Source organism: Magallana gigas, chromosome 7 (genome assembly GCF_963853765.1).
Source record: "Magallana gigas chromosome 7, xbMagGiga1.1, whole genome shotgun sequence".
In the NCBI taxonomy this organism is placed as follows: domain Eukaryota; kingdom Metazoa; phylum Mollusca; class Bivalvia; order Ostreida; family Ostreidae; genus Magallana; species Magallana gigas.
Genome location: NC_088859.1, coordinates 12,562,268 through 12,581,294, shown reverse-complemented (window position 1 = coordinate 12,581,294; position 19,027 = coordinate 12,562,268). Strand labels below are relative to the sequence as shown.

Sequence of the window (19,027 nt, the reverse complement as noted above, 5' to 3'; positions counted from 1 at the left end):
AGTTATAAATCTTTAAAAAAGTGAACCCGCAAATGTGATCTTGAACAATAGTATACGGTATGACCTTGAATTAATGTCATGGCACTGGTTATGTAAGATAATCATCTGGATCCGAAAGGTTACACGTTGATTTTTGTTTATAGATGTAGATTATTGGGGCGGCGACCGCATCTGCCGCCCCTGTTCCAACACCCCTGAACAAATCCCACTTCGTCCGAACAAAAAACTTTATCGTCCAAACAAATTGCAGTTCGTCCGAACAAATAGCTAACTCGTCCGAACAAACGGACAAATAACTTAATCGGCAGAACAAATCCAAATTCGCCCGAACAAATAACTTATTCGTCCAAACAAATAGCTAATTCGTCCGAACAAATCCTAATTTGTCCGAGCAAATAGCTAATTTGTCTGAACAAATAGCTAATTTGTCTGAACAAATAAGATTTTTTTTATCTGGCCCTTCCACTCCGCCGTAAGGTTGGATAAAAAAATTTAGAACATGATCATCGCGGGGGTGTTCTTGACTTTGGGAATTAGGGGATACTGTTATTGAACATTTAGCAGTAACTGAGTATTTATGTAGATTTCTAGTTTTAGCTTAAGTCTGAGCTTGGGATAAATATAAAGATTGAAAACCAGTTATTGTTAAGTGCGCCTGATTTCTACAAGGCGTTAAAATGATTTTATAATATAAAAGGTACCGTGTGTCATGTCTTTATATTTAGCAAAATGTTGTTGATAAATAAGAAATGAACTCAATGTCTACACAAGTTATACGAGTATAACCTGGGTTGGGACAGTTTAAGCTTTATAATCCGCGAAGCGGTTATTCCTTAAATAAATTTTGTTAAACTTATCTTATATTATATACAGAAAATTTTTGGCTATCCACGAACATTGACCCCCTCGAATAAAAATGATTTCTCAGTACGATTCAGAACACTACAAAATATAAATTTCTCTTGTCTTCATATAGCATTCTATGGGAATCACTTATTACATGAATATTCATTACATCTGTTTGAATTAACGAGGATTTACTGGTTTGAGAAGTAGTCAGGCGTTTAGAGCCAATGAACAAATTTTACGTACTTAAATGATATCTGAAATGACTGAAGGATTTTATGGTTAATATTTCTATATCGTGTGATAAACATTGTATTCGGGGGGGGGGGGGGGGGGGGTATATTAATTCAGTAAAAAAAACTATTGTTATCTGGTTATTTGATTTGATATACTAGTATTATGAATTATAAGATTGAAAAACCAGTTCTTGTGAAGAGTACCTGATTTGTTAGCTCTCTACATAGCGTTGATTTTACAGCATAGGGGTTACATACCGTGTGTCATGTCTATATATTTAGCGAATTAATCGAACAATAACAAGAGGCCCATGGGCCACATCGCTCACCTGAGGAACAATTAGTATGATAAAATCAGCTTAATGGAATCATAATTACAAACTATCTGGTCAATGTTGTATAATACATGAATAAAAATCCACTAGCTCCTTGGATATTCTTATTCTTATTATCATTAGTCCCTTTTCTAACAGGATAATTTCTTAGTCATAACACATGTTGAGCATTGCAGTTCTCAAAAAGATCCTAAACAATTGCTTATGTATATGGAATATAAACCTACATCAAACTCTGAACCTCTTGTAACGCCCAAGAATTGTCCAGGGGCCAAAGTCTACACAATTTAAAAGAAACACACAGCTGATAAGTTTCTGAGAAGAAGGTTTTTAAAGAGTTACTCTACATAATTCTATGTAAAAATTCGTTTCCACTGTGGCCCCACCCTACCCATAGAGGTCATGATTTTCACAACTTTGAATCTACACTACCTGAGTTTCAGGAATATATAGATTATATATATCTTTAAAATCTTCTTTTCAGAAACTCATCAGCCAGGAAAGCTAAAACTTGAATGGATGCATCTTCAGGTAGTGAAGATTCAAAGTTGTGAAAAACATGACCCCCTCCCACCTCGGGATATAATGGGGCCACAATGGGGGGGGGGGGGGGGGGGGTCGAAATTATCTTTAAAAATCTTCTACTTAGAAACTCATCCGGCAGGTGAAATTGTTTAGACTTTGGCCCGTGGATGACTCTTTGGCCTCAGAAGGGGTTCAGAGTCTAATGTAAGTTTATATCCCATGTATAAACAATTGTTTATGATCTTTTTGAGAACTGCAATGCTCAATATGTGATATGACTATGAAATCACCCTGTTAAAAAAGTGACAATTGATACATGTAATAAATAAGAATATCCAGGGGGAAAATATATTTTTTTTAAATTTATACAGGATCTACAAGTATTATACAAGTATTATACTGCATTGTCCAGATACGGTAGTTTATCATGACTCCATTAAGCAGATTTTATCATACTTATTATTCCTCAGGTGAGCGATGTGGCCCATGGGCCTTTTGTACATAATGTATGAGTCAGCTGGGCTATGGGGGAGATGATATATGGTCTGGATAAGGATTTATCACAAAAAATCTAATATGACCTTGACCTAAAAACTTGTTCAAGGTCACTAGAACCCTTTACCCAAATGCACTCTCTGTGGGAGAAGTATGAACCAGATTCGGCCAAGGGGAGAAAAAATATGGTTAGGCAAGGAATGTTAGATGGACAGATGTTTGGACAGACTGATCATTTAATATATGGTTCCCTTGTCGCTGGGTGATGTTTACTTTACCTTTGCCTACGCTGTTTCGTGTTGGAGCTATTCAGTTATGATTTAATAGGGTTAAACCTGCTAGTGATTGTAGTTCCGTTCAAAGTTCTTGACTCTTAAATGCCAGATAAACCCCAAAGGAATGTGAATTCAATTCAAATGAAATTTCAACACGGGCCAAAAAGGATCAGAGAGCCTAACATGTTCCAAGATTTGCAGCCCATAATTGGCATTTGCTATCAAAAGATCAAGTCAAGATGATTTAATAGTTTCAACCTTTATAAAGAGTTTATTTATTCAGATATTTGGTGTGGAGAATCTTTTGGATAGAAAAAAAAGACCTGTTTAGGACATGTTTTTTGCTTTGTTACAACGCACTTTCAAAATTTTAAGTGTGCGTGTTATTTTTGGACGAAGTCAACGCATTTTGAATTGTTTTTCAAAGTGCGTTAAAATCGTCGATGTTTACGCACTTTGAAAAGAACGGTGCAGAGTTTGGTCGAAATACTTAATTTTTTGTTAGACAATAGATGGTTGTTTTAACCTTGTTTAGCTCAATAGAAGCATAATATTTGTTCTCCGTCTTATACGTTTATTTGAATTTGCTGAATATCATATATTTGGGGGAAAAGATAAGGGATAGGGGGAATACTTCTTGTAATCAAATAAATGATGTACTGTACTGGTAATTGAACTGTATCTTTGGTTACCCCCCCCCCCCCCCCCGGTTCTCAAAGACGGTAAATCATATTCACTGGTGTTTACAAATAATCATACTATAAACAAATGAGAAGTCAAATTCCAGAATTTGTGGTTTATACATATTTTTAAGTGCATAAAGTGTCTGGATTATAAAAAAAAAAAAATTGTTGATGAACCCTCTTTCACCTTCATATGACGCACTTCGAATTTTTTTTTCAAAGTGCGTAAACTTGGTCCAAAATTTAACGCACTTTGGAATTTTTTTTTCAAAGTGCGTATTTGTTTTCAAAGTCTGTTGCCACAATGCTTACTTAATACATTTATTAAAGATTTAAAACCCTGAAGTTGGTTCCAAATGATAATCTCAAAATCAGGTGTACAATGTACAACTATAAGTACATGCTTTACATGCACTATTACTAGAATATATATCATATAGTCAAGACATAAGAGTGTTAAATTTTAGGATACATAAATTTCGTCCAAAGGTAAGTTTTATATTTAGTAAAAAAAAACAAAAAAAACGCCCCATGATGAACGCAATGACGAATAAATAATGAATTCGAATAAAAAACGTTCGACTTGTCTAGTATATTGGAAAATTTAGTTTCGGTTTCAACTTCTACAAGGTCCAAATTTGTTGTGTACAATTTGCTATATTTATGTGGTCTAATGGGCAACAGTCCCAGCAACAGTGACGACGAAGACGACAAGGAACCCAGAGAGGTGATGAAAATGTTCTATTTTATTGAAATCTGCGACTAGCGAAAACTATTGCTGTTATAGCATAACGCTACTGGGAGTCTTAGGGTTTTAACAAGTTAAAAATAAAAACAGGATTCAAATTATCATAATTTTTCGGACTTTCCTATCTTTACGAAATGCATATTCTTGTTGTATAGTTTGTGGTTATTTTTTTTAGGAGTTCCATCGAATAATATGTGCATTAGCTTTAGCATTGTTATTTTTAGGTGTTATATCATAAATAACTTATTAAATAAGATCTAATCATTTTCAGTTTTTATTGGTGTGTTATTCAAGTATTTTGTCTCCTTTTGAACAATAGTTTAATTTGTCTTATTTTGGTTAGGTGGTTTAAATCAAATCAATAACTAAATTTTTAACATCAGTACAATTCCCTTAAGAAAAATAGTATTGACATGCTATCAAATCAAAACTATGTATATAAGACTTTTTCATTTAGAAAATGACTTGACCTACCAATTACAAATTACATAGGGAACACTGTAAAATAAATTTGTCCTGTAAAGAGTTTTCTAGCCAAGATGTTGTTAATGTTTTAACATATATATACATGTACTCAGTCTGTCAAACCAATAACATGTTATTTAACTTTCTTCTTAGATGGATGGAAATAGCTCTGATGGAAATGACTCAGGTAAGTTAATTTTGTTTGTGATTTTTTTCCAAGTTGATTATTATACATAGTTTTGCAAACCTGATTAATTTGATATCTAATTAAGCATAGTGTATACATGTACCCCTGTGTCTAAATTGGTTAAAGATCTATAATAATATTTATATTTATCAAAATTGATTTATGTATACTAGTGCTGAGACGAATGTGCGAATATTTACGGTTGAATTGTAAATTTCCAATATTCGAATGGACAATTAGTATTCGAATATTCGGTCACATGTTAAACAATCGTCTGCAGCACTGTTATCTAAACAGCGTCGAGTTTTATTTAATTACGATTGAAGAGAGAGAGGCTGGGTTTGGGAACATTTCACTCCAAATGAAAGTAACGACAATGCCATTTGCAAACTCTGTCCAGTTGGACCAAGTAGCATTGTATAGAAAGGCTCAACCTGATAATTCATCTAAAAGGCAAACACCGATCGGTCTCATGATATTTGTTATTTTTATCATAAATTCAAAATTCTGATCTATGACTGCCATACTTGTTTACATTGAATGTAAAAGCAGGGTTTACATTTGATGGAGACAAACATTCCAGATATTAATATAAATAATGTATTAATAGCAGAAATATTAGAAATATTAAATATATTAAATATGTTTGAGCGAGTGCATGTGAGTTACAGAGTGATAATATCAAAAGGTACATTGAAAGGTTTTTTAAAGATACAATTTTCAACTAGACGTTTCCTGAATCATGATTTTATTGGTTTTATGAAATACAAATGTATTGCAATCAAACATGGCGGAAAGCATTGGGTTGATAATGCGTCAGTCTCTGGAGTCAGGACTTTGTATTATATATTTTAAAAGTAATAAATATTTTGATTGTAGTTGATTGATAGGTAATTTTTTTAATACCATTCGCATAAAAATAAAATGTGCCCCGAATTCAATGGATACTTCTACATTAAGTCTAGCTGACATGATTATACAGTCTACACATGCAACTACATATTAGTCAAATAAGCTGTCAAATATAAATACTACTTTGCAGATGACGTCTACGAATATTCGAATACAAATAGAATAGCAGTTACGAATATTCGAATATTGATTTATGATATTCGTTTCAGCTGTAATATATACATTTGATCTACCAAGGACTTTGCCATGAACTGATCATTGTGTAGGGTCATAGTCATAAGAATGGCATTGAAATCATATTTAGACTTTAAAAGTGTGATAGGAACTAATATACCTTATATCAGGTTTTTTCCACGTGTATCCAATTTCAGCTTTGTTCGCGACGATTTCTGAATCGCGGAAAATAAATCAGCGTGAATTTGATACAAAGTTTTGTTTTTGTAATAGAGTTCTCTTTTTCCTGATAAAGTAAACAGGTAAGTAATAGTAGTGTGACCAATGTTCAGTTAGTTTAGTTTGAGGTACAAATTGCGGGATCGGAGGACAAGCTAGATAATAGATTTGTAAGCCTCGTTGTTTATATAATAATCCATTGACAAGCTAATTAAAACGGTCCCTTTCCTTGCGTAAACGGATGTCTAATTATACCTGAGCTACTGGTATATGTGACGGTACATGATCTATTTATCTATGACTGTTTGCGTCTCTAAAAATAATTCTCGGTAATTATTTCACATTAAGGAAAACGTGTAAATGGTTTCATTGTTCGAATTTTTCATTTCAAAGAGCGAAAATTTAGATACTTTTCCCCTCTTACCTCACAGGTTTAAACAATCGTGAATTATATTTATAATGTGAATTTGAAATAGTGAAAATTTGATTCGCGTAAATTTTATATACCTTTCTAGGCTCTGATTCGCGGAAAAAACATGACGCGGAAAAAACCTGATATATGGTACTTCATATCAGAGGTAGCATTTGACCTGAAGTCAGATTACTTGTTCTTTACATATTATTTGTTGAAATTTCTACAGGTAAACAACCGCTAATTGAGTTGACATAGTTTGTTCAAAACTGTTTTGTTTTGTTTTCAGATGACGGTGGTAATTTGAACCTGACTGACCTGTCAGGATTGTTTAGTCACACCAGCCTGAGGACTCTGGCTGCCAACATCAAGTAAGGATTTAGTTGGTTCCTGAGGATTGTAATATATTGGTCTATAGAATAACAAAACTTCTTCATAGATTCCCCAAATGTCACATCTCAAATGCAAACCTATGACAAAAAAAAGAATTATGTCAGAGGTTTGTTATTTTCTATACCAGCTTTATAACTGTCTGTACTGTTGAGTGAAGTTTCAGGATCGAGTACTTTATAGCCAGGATTTTTCTGTCCTCATATTATTGTTAACTGCATATACCTTACAGTGTATATATATCCCACAATGACATAATTTGATATAACTGGAGTAATTAGATATTAATTGTGTAGGTATTGATTAGAAATATTGAATGAAAAAATGAATATATATGAATTAAATGAATACCAAATAAGAAGACGTAGTACATTTAGCATGCAGTTTTGATTTCACTTAAAAATGAATCAATCTTTTCAAATATTGTGTATACTGGTACGTATTTATGCATATGTGATTATAATCAGGGTTCCTGGTTTGCATTGTTCAAAACTAGACACTGACTGTATAGAAACCCTGGAGTATAGGGTAGCTGCAATGGTTTTTTGTTTACGTACGTGTAAAATATACTGAGGTATGCAAATTGTGTTGTACAAATGGAGCTTTTGCTGGTGATATCAGGGATTCTCCTTTAAATCCATTCTTAAATACTTTCCAAATGAATGTCGAATATTAATTAGTAAACTTAGTAACAAACTGTATGAAATTAGCAATTACACACCACAGCTATCAGTATACCGGTATACAAATGCATATTATAATTGTATACACTAAAGTTGGAATAAATTGATTTTACATTAGAGTGAATTACTGAATATCAGTAGAGTTTTCAATAGTCTGCTGTATAGTTCAATAGGGTGTACAATTTGGTCTGCCAGGTATTATATTAGGTCTAAATCTAGGTCCTACAGTTACTCAAATGTACTGGTAGACTGTTATTACATACTCCAATCATAATTGCACAAAGAAAACCTCTAGAACACTCCTTTCTATAGTTAGTAAATCTATTTAAAGTCCTTTGAAAAAAACGTTCACCTGGCCAGCACTGGGAGTTCTTTTCAGAAAAGTACTAATTTAAAATAATTCAGATTTGTAATTATACAGAAATTTGTGAAGAAACAATATGGAAACAGTTTCAAGTATGTAGGCTTATAAAGAGAGAAATTCTGTTCTTGTAAAAATCATTAATGACTTTTGGTAACTCAATGCCAAATTCAAAATACAGTACTAATAGTGTTTTTTGTGCTATGACTGATGGAATAGTTTAAACTATAGCAATAATGTTGGATAAAGTAGAATAACCTTTAAATTTCAAAAAATATATTTAATATACACATTTTTGTCCTTTTTCAAAAAATTTATTTGATTTAAATTTTTCTTTAAAAGGAAGGAAAAATATTAGACGAAGTATTTATATGCGAACGTCGTGTGGATTTATTTCAACCTAAACTTCATGCCTTTTCCTTGAGGAAATTATGATATTTTTATACATTTATAACTATGGTAACCTAATTTGGTCATGTTAAGTATATACATGAACTTCCTTTCTTAGTAAGCAATGGCCTATAATCATTTCTATTTTCTAATAGGGAATACATTACATGTATTATTTCCTTTCGTAATACATCTACTTCTCAAGTGATTTGTATCAATTTTATCAGTACATCATATCAGACTTTAAGATCACTTGATCAGGTTTTTTTTTAAAAAAAAAATTGCAATTAGAATGTGTTTGGTTGGTTTACTGGGTATGTAAGATATGCCATTCATATGTAGATTTTTCTGTCTTTAACTGCAAGAACAAATTCGAGGTTCACAAATGTACATTTATATGCATGCAGGGTTGTCTCTAAAAATTGAAGTAGAAGGGAGAAATAAGAAAGTAGAAGGGGATCTGAAGGTCTAGCTTATAACTAGATTGTGTTTGAAATGCAATGATAGCCGGGTAATTACGTCACTTTAGGCTGGGGAATTCCCCGCCTCCCGGGTCTTAGAGACAGCCCTGTGCATGTATATTAGATATGTTGATAAATGATTACAAATCTTGTATAGAGTTTAGGTCTCGCACATCATTCACCATTTAAGAAAAAGCAAGGTCATTTGATCAAAGTCACGTCTTTAGATAACTGATATAATAATATAAAGGATGCGCACTGTTAAATAATGTTTCATGACTCAGTACAATTAAAGGTTATTTGATGAATGTCAAAGTCATAACTTGATGAAATTAAATTTGTGCATTTTCTAAAGCTTTTAGCTCACCTGAGCCAAAAAATAAACTAGGATTAAATTGGACAATAATTAGTGAAATTAATTTTGAAGCATTACAGAAAGATTAGTTTTCAAGTTAAATCGTACTTTATTCTGTGAGGTGTCATAGACGCAAGATTTTGGAAGGGGTACGTTTCTTTGAGATAATTAAGAAATTTTTATTTATATGATTTAGGTATAAAAAATTCAAAATGGAAGCTAAGTAGTTTGAAAGATATTCAAATTGATCTATACTGCTATCCATAAAAGTCATCCAGAGGGCACATAAAAAAATTAAAGAAAAAAGAGATCATTTTCTGTAAAATCTTAACTTATCCAAATAATTGTTTAACTCCTAAGGTCAGTGAAAGGCTTTTTTCTTAAGGGGAGGGTGTGTCTTTTTTGTATTGGATTGTATGGTATGCTAAAGCTTGTTAGCTACCGTAAAGTTGCATGTATAACACACATTTTTTTTCAGCCAAAATTTGATCAAAATTGGGGGGTGCGTATTGTACATAAGGACCAAAATTTTACCCCATTTTTTCAAGCCATGATTTGATCTCATCTTGATACCATGGGATTATTGACTGCCGATATAGCATGTTATGCAAGTTGTGTGAGTGTATACTAAATTTACTGCATCAGAAATACCTTATTCTGAGTTTCATTTCCATGTATTGAAATATTTATCCTCTCTCAACACTATTCCTTGCATCAAACATATTTAGATATTGCCAGTGTATTCGCCATTACGTAAGCAGCCACCTGTTGACTCGGCGCGTGGTCAATGTTTGTTTAACAATTTCCGGTGTCAGAAGCATGCACCTGTCTTGTGTCGGACTTTACAGGGTGTTTTCAAGAGCATGAAGATTAGCGATTATTATGATTTTATTTAACTTGATTACTTTGTGTCTAGTTATGCAGTTAAACATTATTGCTTTACATAGAAACTGCTAAAAATACATCGATCATTTGTACGACTTGATAATGACAATATACAACATACAAATGTTTCTTCACAATTTTTATTTAACAATTATCAAAGAGTTGGACTATAATTAATCAATTAAATCATTTCTATTGATGTATTTTTGGTTTATATATATCTACAAAAATGATTACTTTTAAGCACTAAGCTCGGTTGCCATTCTTCTCTACATATGATGATCTTCAACTTCTCCGCTGTTATATCAGAAACTCTTTACGAAGTGTCAAAAGATATTTGATACCGCCCATCTAAATCATGCCATCCTATTTATTAAAGTAAAATTGTAAGAAATTTGACTCTAATATCACTTGGGCCATGTTCCGATCACAAAGTTATAGGAATTGCACTTGGGTTATAAAATTATCATTAAACATTGATAATTATTTGGCAAAATGGCAGCTGTTGATTTTCATCGTCTGAGCTATGTTTCGATCACAAAATTACCGAAATTGCACATGATTATAAAATCATCATGAAACATCGATAGTTTTTGGGGAAATGGCGACCGTTGATTCCGTCAATTTTTTGGTGCGTGTTATACATAGGACTTGCTGTTTTTCGTTATTTTTTGGTCAACTTAGGGGGTGCATATTATACACCATACTTTAAGGTATTTGGATGCAAGTTACACATTGTTGTTCTGGTGAGCAATGTGGTCCATGGACCTGTTACTTATCTTTTTGGATGTTCTATTGTATAACTGATTGCTTATCCTGATTCAGGTTAATTTGATCACAGTTTTTTTTCTTCACAATATGCTATTTGATACATATGTAGTACAGGGGTAGCATTTTCGTGGACAATTACCAGTATATGACATATATAAAATTCAGAAAATTATTTTGTGTTCTAGTTTATAATGATTAAATACTTTTCTTGATTTCTTGATTTAGTTTTTCTTACTCTGAGTATTTTGTTTATTGAAGGGAAGAAGTTCCAGAGAATGTGTTACAGCAGTACCGGTTTCAGATTCTTCGATGGCTGGAAGACAAAGAAAACAAGATGGAGGTGTTGTGTATTATCTGACAATTAATTTGTATTTAGTGGCGATAATTGTTTCTGCATTATGTACTTTCATTGACTGATATCATGATTCATTGTTTGATGCGTTTTATAGGTTATATAAGCTCCAGTATAATTCCCAGTATTATGAGATGTTTTTGTTTTTTGTGTGGGCTGTTCATTACACTCTATAAATTCTGTCACTGCCTTTGGTAATCACATGCTGCTACTGTTTAAGGAAACACTGACCATCTCCAAATTCTGTGACTGGCTCCAGAACAAGGGAGTGTCTCGGGAGGAGGCAGCTAGGGTGAGTACCGACCCAGGGGACATGTAGGTCATCCCTGATGACAAAGAGGTTCCAGCTTTACTGTGTGTTTAAACATTAATAGACTGGTTCATGATGAAACATTTGCGACTACAAGATTCTTGTAAAATTTGGGGGATTTTCTTGCACATAAAAAAAGTTGGTCAACATATTAAAAAGGGATGTCGAGGTCCTGGGTATATATATAAAAAAAGCATTTAGTGATCAATTTTACCCATATGACGTGATTTGTGACATTTTTCCACATTTTATAATGTGCGTTTATTGGATATTGACAGACGTTCCAGCAATTTGACACGGATGGCAGTGGAATCGTGGAAGTCAGCACCATGCTGACGATCATAAAGTCCATGAATGGTCAGAATGTGATGGGAGAGCTAGGACGAAGCTTCAGGATGCTCCAGGCCTGCTCACTCACACCAGGTTCATCTCACTTCCTGTGGTTTTACAATTTATAACTTTGATGTTAAAAAAACTGGATATTTTCATTGAAGTGCTTAAAAAACTGGATTATTTAAGTGGTGCTTTATTTTTGGCTAAATTTTGCTGTTTTATCCCAACTGAACCAAAAAATCTGATTGTCAAAAATTTGTTTTTGTATTATCCTTGTATTCATCAATTCAGAAATTGCAAAAGTTGTAAAATTTCAAAAATTAAATTTATCTATCTGGAAATAAAAGTGCAAAAATTTACTCTTGTAGAAAAAAAGGTAACTTATACTCAGTAGTCTAGAGACCCATTTCATTTGGGTATATTGTCTTCTAATTTGAAGAAATTTTTCTCTGCTTGTTAAGCTACGATTATGGTTAAATTATGATCTAGCCATTTATCGTGATCTACCGGTAATTCTACCAATCAACAAAAATGTGCAGAAATTCATTTGACATTTATTTATGTAATTTCCTATGTTTTCTATCATCATGATCATGATGAAAACTTGAAGATCAATATATATTATTATAACAGTAACTTGATCCAAAGGATTTGATCACGTTGAGCTGCCCTGCCGGCAGGCGCAGATCAGATTAAACGAGATGCAAAGAGTTAAGTTTGATCTAATTATCCGCACCTGGCAACGAGACTTGATCCGACCCTTTGGATCAAGTTACTGCTATAATGATAAAAATTTATGATATACCCTTGTCTATTTAAAATTTTCAATAATAAATCTATCTTTTTAAAATCAACTGTATGACATGTAATTATTCAAGCTATTTTAAATCAAACTCTTTTAAAACATGCTAGAATACAAATGTTATATGTTGTGTACTACGTCATTAGTTTCAGAGAGTGGTGATATGGATTAAAAATTCCAATGTGGTTTTCCGGAAAATTGGATCACACTTTGAAAAATTAACAGTATCAAGAAAGGAAGAACTGATGGGTAAACAATAATGATACATATTACATGTACTGTTATAATTGTGATTTCCTATGTTTTTTATCATCAGGATTTGTGGATGTGTATGCAAGAGACCACGATGCTGTGCAGCAACATGCAGAAAAAATACTAAAGGTCTGAATCTATTCTAAGCTACAACTAATTATTGACAGATCAAGAGAGAGGAAGAGAGAGGGCAAATTATAAGATTTCAGAACTTGTGCTCTATCCAATTGCATAAAAAGTTGCAAGTAAATGTGTTAAAATCAGACAGATCACATTCTTTTCTATTATTAAAAAAAATGAACTGTTTTACAATTTATGGTATTTTTGTCTAATTTTCTGAAATTCAGTTTTATCTAGTTTTGAAAATAACTGGATTTAGATTGTACATTGTATTTGTTAATTTAAATCAGTCAAGTTTTGACCTTTTGAGTAGAAAATAGACTTTGATTGTGTTTGATGCCGTTTAATCAGTATTTATATGTGGTTTCTTTTTCAGTATCTTACAAGAAACAGGTCCCCTAGCCTTAGTTTACCCTTTCCCTATCTTAATGGCTTCAACAACACAACCAGTATGAGAAATCTTGTGCTGAAGTCTGTGTTCCAACAGATAAAAGACAAAGGTAAACAGACTGAAGTCCTTGGACCTGACTGTGATGATAAAAACATTATCATATTATAATATTATATCAGGATGAATATCATACAAATATAAGACTAAGGTAAACAAACATTGTGTCATGTGGAAAAGGTGCTGATTGGGATGTTAAATGGGAAATCAATAAGATGCAAGAGTTGAAAGTTCTTAATTATTTCAGCATTTTGGCCAAATTAATTTTATTATTGTTTTTATGATTTTTGTATTTCATTTTCACATTTTCTGATAGAGTTGCATGTTCTGGCTTCTTTTTTTTCTTCAGTTTTTGCTACATGTTAACGTGATTTTATAATTTGTTTCAAACAAAACATTGCTAGGTGTTTTCCTGATGGTTTACCTTTATGCATTAAAAAAAACCCCTAAAGCATAGACTGAATTCATGTTCACTGATTTACCGGTGATGTAGATATACATTAGTTTTACATATTAGTCTGACAAAAATATCATTTTCATGAAGACCTGATTTACATGTACTTGTATTACTGAAGGTTTTGGACACAGTCAGGGGAACCTGGAATCTGGGGAGGAGGTGAGGACCATCAACCCCTGCTTCAGTAACATAGAGGTCTCCTCCAACTATTCAGACGCCCACAGGTAACTAGAACTCATAACACAACTTATACATGTACACACTTGTTGTAAGATTATCTCTCTACAAAACTCCTGCTTCAGATACATATAGCTGCAATAATGTAGCCCTCTGCAATTTTTTATATCTGATGTTTACTGGAGAGTCCTCTCCCCCCCAAAAAGGAAAAAAATGGGGAGAGGACTACATTATTGCAGCTAGTAACATATATAGAGTTGTCCTCCAACACCTCAGACACTACAGGTAACTAGAACGGAACACAACAAATATGTATATACACACACACCTGCTTCAGTAACATTGAAGTCTCCTCCAATGTCCCAAATGCCTACAGTATCCTATGCAATAGCATTGCAACTGATAACCTCATAATAAAGGCCCATTATTTTACATATAAATCATTTTTAATTTGTACAGTTAACCTTAAAGTTGAAATATTATCCAACATATGCATCCAATACTTGCAAAATAAGGCTTATATCTATACAGTCAAAACCAAGACAAATTTTAAATCATCCAAGAAATGGTGACACTCTTGTAGTGTTTGTGTGAATGTTAAGTGTGTAAAATGTCATGACACATTCATATTTCATAGTAGTGATGGAAGGGAAATTCTGTTGATTTATGTAGGTTAACCAATGGAGATCCCAGTACCTTTTGGCAGTCGGATGGGTCTGCCAGGTCCCATTGGATTAGGTAAGAGTCATTCTGATTGGTTTATTTCTATCAATGTACGGTTTATCGGTCCTACTAAACAGAGAACTCTAAAGAACTCTAGAGAACCCTAGAGAACTCTGGGATTTTTTCATTTAAAAGGGCTAATAAATGCTTTATTATGCATGTATCTGTTCAGTAACATGTTATACTACATACATAAACTCATTAAAGTTGATTTTAAACTAATTAAAGACAAATTCCCGAAGGAAATCTAGTCGGCGTGATCGTCAAACTCTGATCCCGATCTAATGTCATTTAGACATTGTTTCTATATTCAGGTTACCTCAAGCCATTGGTATAATAATGAACGTAAAAACACAACATAATATATATTAAGCTATCACATTTCAATGATCATATTCTGTTGTTTTAAATATAACAACTTACGTACGTTATTATCATTGTACAGAAAAAATGTATCTTGCTTTTTACCGTTAACGAATGACTAAAATTTCATTTGATCATTAAAAATGTATTCCTAAAGCATATTGTAAATAATTAAAACAGAAATATAGAATTTGACCACAATCGTGAACATACCTCTTTAATTTCTTCTGTACGGAAAAGGCAATTCATGCACTATTTTTAAAGCCTTTATATCACTTAATTAATATTTACAATTTCTAGTGTCATAGTGGATCTCGGATATTCTTTCGATTGTCCATTTATAAATGCATATTCATGGAGAAGAGTTGTTTTATTACACTCAGCCGTAAAACTATCAAGATTTGAATTTGACGACAAGCAAAAAGTCCGTTTCTTAATTAAAATCATAACAAATCACAAACGGAGAATAAAGACAATAACGCTACAAATTATAAAATATAATTAACCTTAAATAAAATCCATACTAAGAATTATATTAAATGTTGAAAGAATTTAAAAAAGAGTAATTTTAATGGACTTGTAAACTGCTCGGGATCGAGATCCTTTGAATACTTTAGTCTCCCCCAACTTGATGTTTTGCTTGAAATAATTAATATTTACTTAAATCCAAATATTTTAAATATATATTTCGACTAAAATACAACTTTTTTATCATATAAAATGCAAAAATAGGTTCTAAATACTTTGAATATGAAAAAATCCCCAGAGTTCTCTAGAGTTCTCTAAAGTTCTCTAGAGTTCTCTGTTTAGTAGTACCCACGGTTTATTTCTATCAATGTACATGTACTGAAAAGAGATCATGGTTTGTTTTTATTAGTGTATATGTACTGAAAAGAGAATGCATTCATGAGTTTGTGGCCTTTTTGTCTTTTTCAGAATTTTGATTGTTGTTACAGCTTTGTATTTATTGTTATTTTTAACAGGCTGCACATCAAGAACAATGTGGTGATAAAGAGCTTGAGTGTGACTGTGGCGTCACCAGACTCCAGTTATATGCCAGAGGTCATCTGGGTGTCTGCTGGAAAAAACTTCCGCACCTTGAGAAAGATAAAGGAAGTCACTATACCAAGGTAGGAACTGGCCAGTTTATATCAAATAACATAGTAGACGGCTTGGCTATTACGTGGAGTTTTATTTTGCTATTGATCTACATTGTATATCAGTACAAATAAATTTTTCTTTTTCACAGTCACATAACAGGGGATGTTACTTTGTTGCAGAATATGAAGCACTTTTATCCAAGTAAGTAGTTTTCTTGCCGTCCCGAGTTTTTATATTCATTTAGATTCTAAATTACGAAGAGCAGCATAATTTTTTTATCTACTTTCACTTTTGTTGTAATCATGTCATATCAATTTTTCATTTCAGTAATTCAAATAAACATAAAACGATGCAGGAATGATGGCTGTGATACAAGAATACATGGAGTCAAAACTGTTGGTTACAAGTAAGTAGATCTTTAATTTTCTAAAATGTAAAATATAACTCTTGTACCAATCAGAGATTTTTGATGAGAAGTTTATTTTAAAATCCTAACATGAGTATAAAATGGTTGCATCTATCTACAGAGTAATCAAAGAGGCTGGAATAAGTGTGGCTGATGCCTCTGCAATGTGGTATCTACAGGTCCTAGCAACCACGGTAACCATGACGATACCTCTGGCTCCACAATTGCGGATGAAAATTTTGGAACACACAAAGTACTTACTATATATTTATTACCTCTATATTTATTACCTCTTATTATTGTGTATCTCTGTGTTAAATCAGAGACATAAATAACAGATTGGCAACTAATCGAAATCTCGCGAAATCGCGTATTATTTTCAGTTTAAATCATTATATCTTTCTGATAAACAATTATATCGAAATATAAACAGCTAAAACCTATTACCAAAACATTCAAAATATTATATTTTCATGAGTTTAGGGTATGTCTTATAAACAATTTTAGGAGTTTTAGGAGGCAATTGGCTACCAGTCGTCTGAGATTTCGCCAATATTTTATAGCTGGCCATTATATTTTCTATATATTAATCTTATTTTTCAATTTTTTGTTTCAAATATGTCTAAATCCTAAGCATGTTTTTCATAAAAACAATATACTTTTAGTATAAGGTCATTATCTCAGTTTACTAATATGTAATTCTCAAAGTAAGGTTGGTTCCGCAACATTTTTCAGCAACAAAACACACTAATGTGAGTCGGAGTTGCCCATCTCTGTTATCTACCCGTATGTCTCTGGTTAAATGTAGACTCCCTTTCTGCATCGCATCAGGTAACATGTTACTGATATATCTTTATTATAGGAAAGCCCTGGGACTTATTCCTCCATTATCTCTCTGTCCAGTCAGCAATGACAGACCAAAGTTCCTAACCAAACACGTGCTTCAAGAAGTAGAGAAATTTGTGACAGACATTGCATTGTGAGTTGCTATGACTGTTAGGTCTGGACTTTAATATACAAATGGACTGTTGTTGTTATTATTGCTGTTGTTGTGGTTATTTGTTTTCAATTTAGAAGAAAATATCAATATGCTGTGAACAACATACATACATTTGCTTATAGGAAAGAAAAGACTGGTTGTGCGATCAATAATTGGTCTATACAATCATCTTCAAGCCTTTTAAGTTTGACTTACTAATCACAATTTACATTTTGGCACACTAAAACCTCTTTTATTGTGGTTTATTCCATGTCTTATACGATAGTAAAATTCATCAAACTCTTCTTTGTTTTGAGGTTTATAAATACTATAGTATGACCATTACACTGAGCCTCGTTAATGAGTTTGTTTTGGGATTTTTGTAAATATCAGATATGACGGAGAGGTCCTAACAGAAGGTCTCCAGGTTCTACTGTCCTTTAATTTGGCCAGAGGAAATGTGGGAGCTCTGTTGAGAACCATCAAATTGCTGCAAGGTAATGACGTGTTAAACAATCCTATCAACAGTTACCAGGTATTTTTTATATTGAATGTTTATAATAAAGGTCAACAAATAATGATTTTCAGAAATAAATATTTATTTTATTCTAAATATTACAAAGATTACCTGACTATCAATGACATTTATTATTAGATTGTTATATTATGCATTGATTGATACCTAAATTAAGACTCTAAAATATCTGGACACAGTTTTTTCTCTAAACTTTTTTTTTTAGTTTCTCTGAATATTAAATAAAAAAAATTATATACAATATAAGAATAATTAAGAGCTGATATCAGTTTTTTTTTATTAAAAAAGAGATATACGTTAGATCCATCAAATTATAATATGTTGGTGTATCAAACCACTTTTAAAACACTATAATTAAAAAGAAGTCATAAATTACAGGCTTTTATCAACTGTTACCTCTTTAAAATTTGTAGAAAATCCTGAGGCCTCCTTACCATGTGCAGATTTACTTCGGCAGATGCAGCAAGCAAGAGATGCATGCTGGGAAAAAACTGGAAATCTATTGAACTTGACCTTAAGTGGTTCTGATGGAGGTCAGAGTGACGAAAACTCTGGACCAGAGAATGTGCTTAACCATACCTGGGCAATGCCAGTACAGTGTAGGTGTCAGACATAGTCATCGTTTGTATGACTTTAAAATAAAAAAAAAAAATTAAATCATTTGTAAGGATTCATGCATGTTTAAATTAATGATTTTGAAAGTTTTTGAATTTTTCATAAGCCATTTTTAATTTGAATACTGGTAATGATCTTATGAAATGTATGTAATATTTCATATCAGTAATTCATTAAAATGAAATTTTAGTCTTAAATGCATGAATTTATATTAGTAATTCATTGCATGATGACTTGTTTTCAGAC

The 19,027-nt window shown here is 32.4% G+C and overlaps 1 protein-coding gene across 2 annotated transcripts in view; it reads left to right on the top strand.

Annotated features, from left to right (window-relative positions):
• The first annotated feature begins 3,997 nt into the window (after positions 1 to 3,997).
• The window catches only part of LOC105323134 (zinc finger ZZ-type and EF-hand domain-containing protein 1), a 54,020-nt gene continuing 38,990 nt past the window's right edge, over positions 3,998 to 19,027 (top strand). For both annotated transcript variants that reach the window (XM_011422100.4, XM_020065186.3), the window contains exons 1-17: positions 3,998 to 4,122; positions 4,762 to 4,795; positions 6,802 to 6,883; positions 11,067 to 11,148; positions 11,381 to 11,452; positions 11,749 to 11,893; positions 12,922 to 12,986; positions 13,354 to 13,477; positions 14,001 to 14,106; positions 14,732 to 14,797; positions 16,129 to 16,275; positions 16,395 to 16,447; positions 16,574 to 16,652; positions 16,774 to 16,905; positions 17,515 to 17,631; positions 18,025 to 18,128; positions 18,580 to 18,765. In XM_011422100.4, coding sequence (XP_011420402.3) covers positions 4,069 to 4,122; positions 4,762 to 4,795; positions 6,802 to 6,883; positions 11,067 to 11,148; positions 11,381 to 11,452; positions 11,749 to 11,893; positions 12,922 to 12,986; positions 13,354 to 13,477; positions 14,001 to 14,106; positions 14,732 to 14,797; positions 16,129 to 16,275; positions 16,395 to 16,447; positions 16,574 to 16,652; positions 16,774 to 16,905; positions 17,515 to 17,631; positions 18,025 to 18,128; positions 18,580 to 18,765 — 1,648 coding nt within the window. In that variant the 5' untranslated portion in view covers positions 3,998 to 4,068. The remainder of the gene's footprint in view (positions 4,123 to 4,761; positions 4,796 to 6,801; positions 6,884 to 11,066; positions 11,149 to 11,380; positions 11,453 to 11,748; positions 11,894 to 12,921; positions 12,987 to 13,353; positions 13,478 to 14,000; positions 14,107 to 14,731; positions 14,798 to 16,128; positions 16,276 to 16,394; positions 16,448 to 16,573; positions 16,653 to 16,773; positions 16,906 to 17,514; positions 17,632 to 18,024; positions 18,129 to 18,579; positions 18,766 to 19,027) is intronic.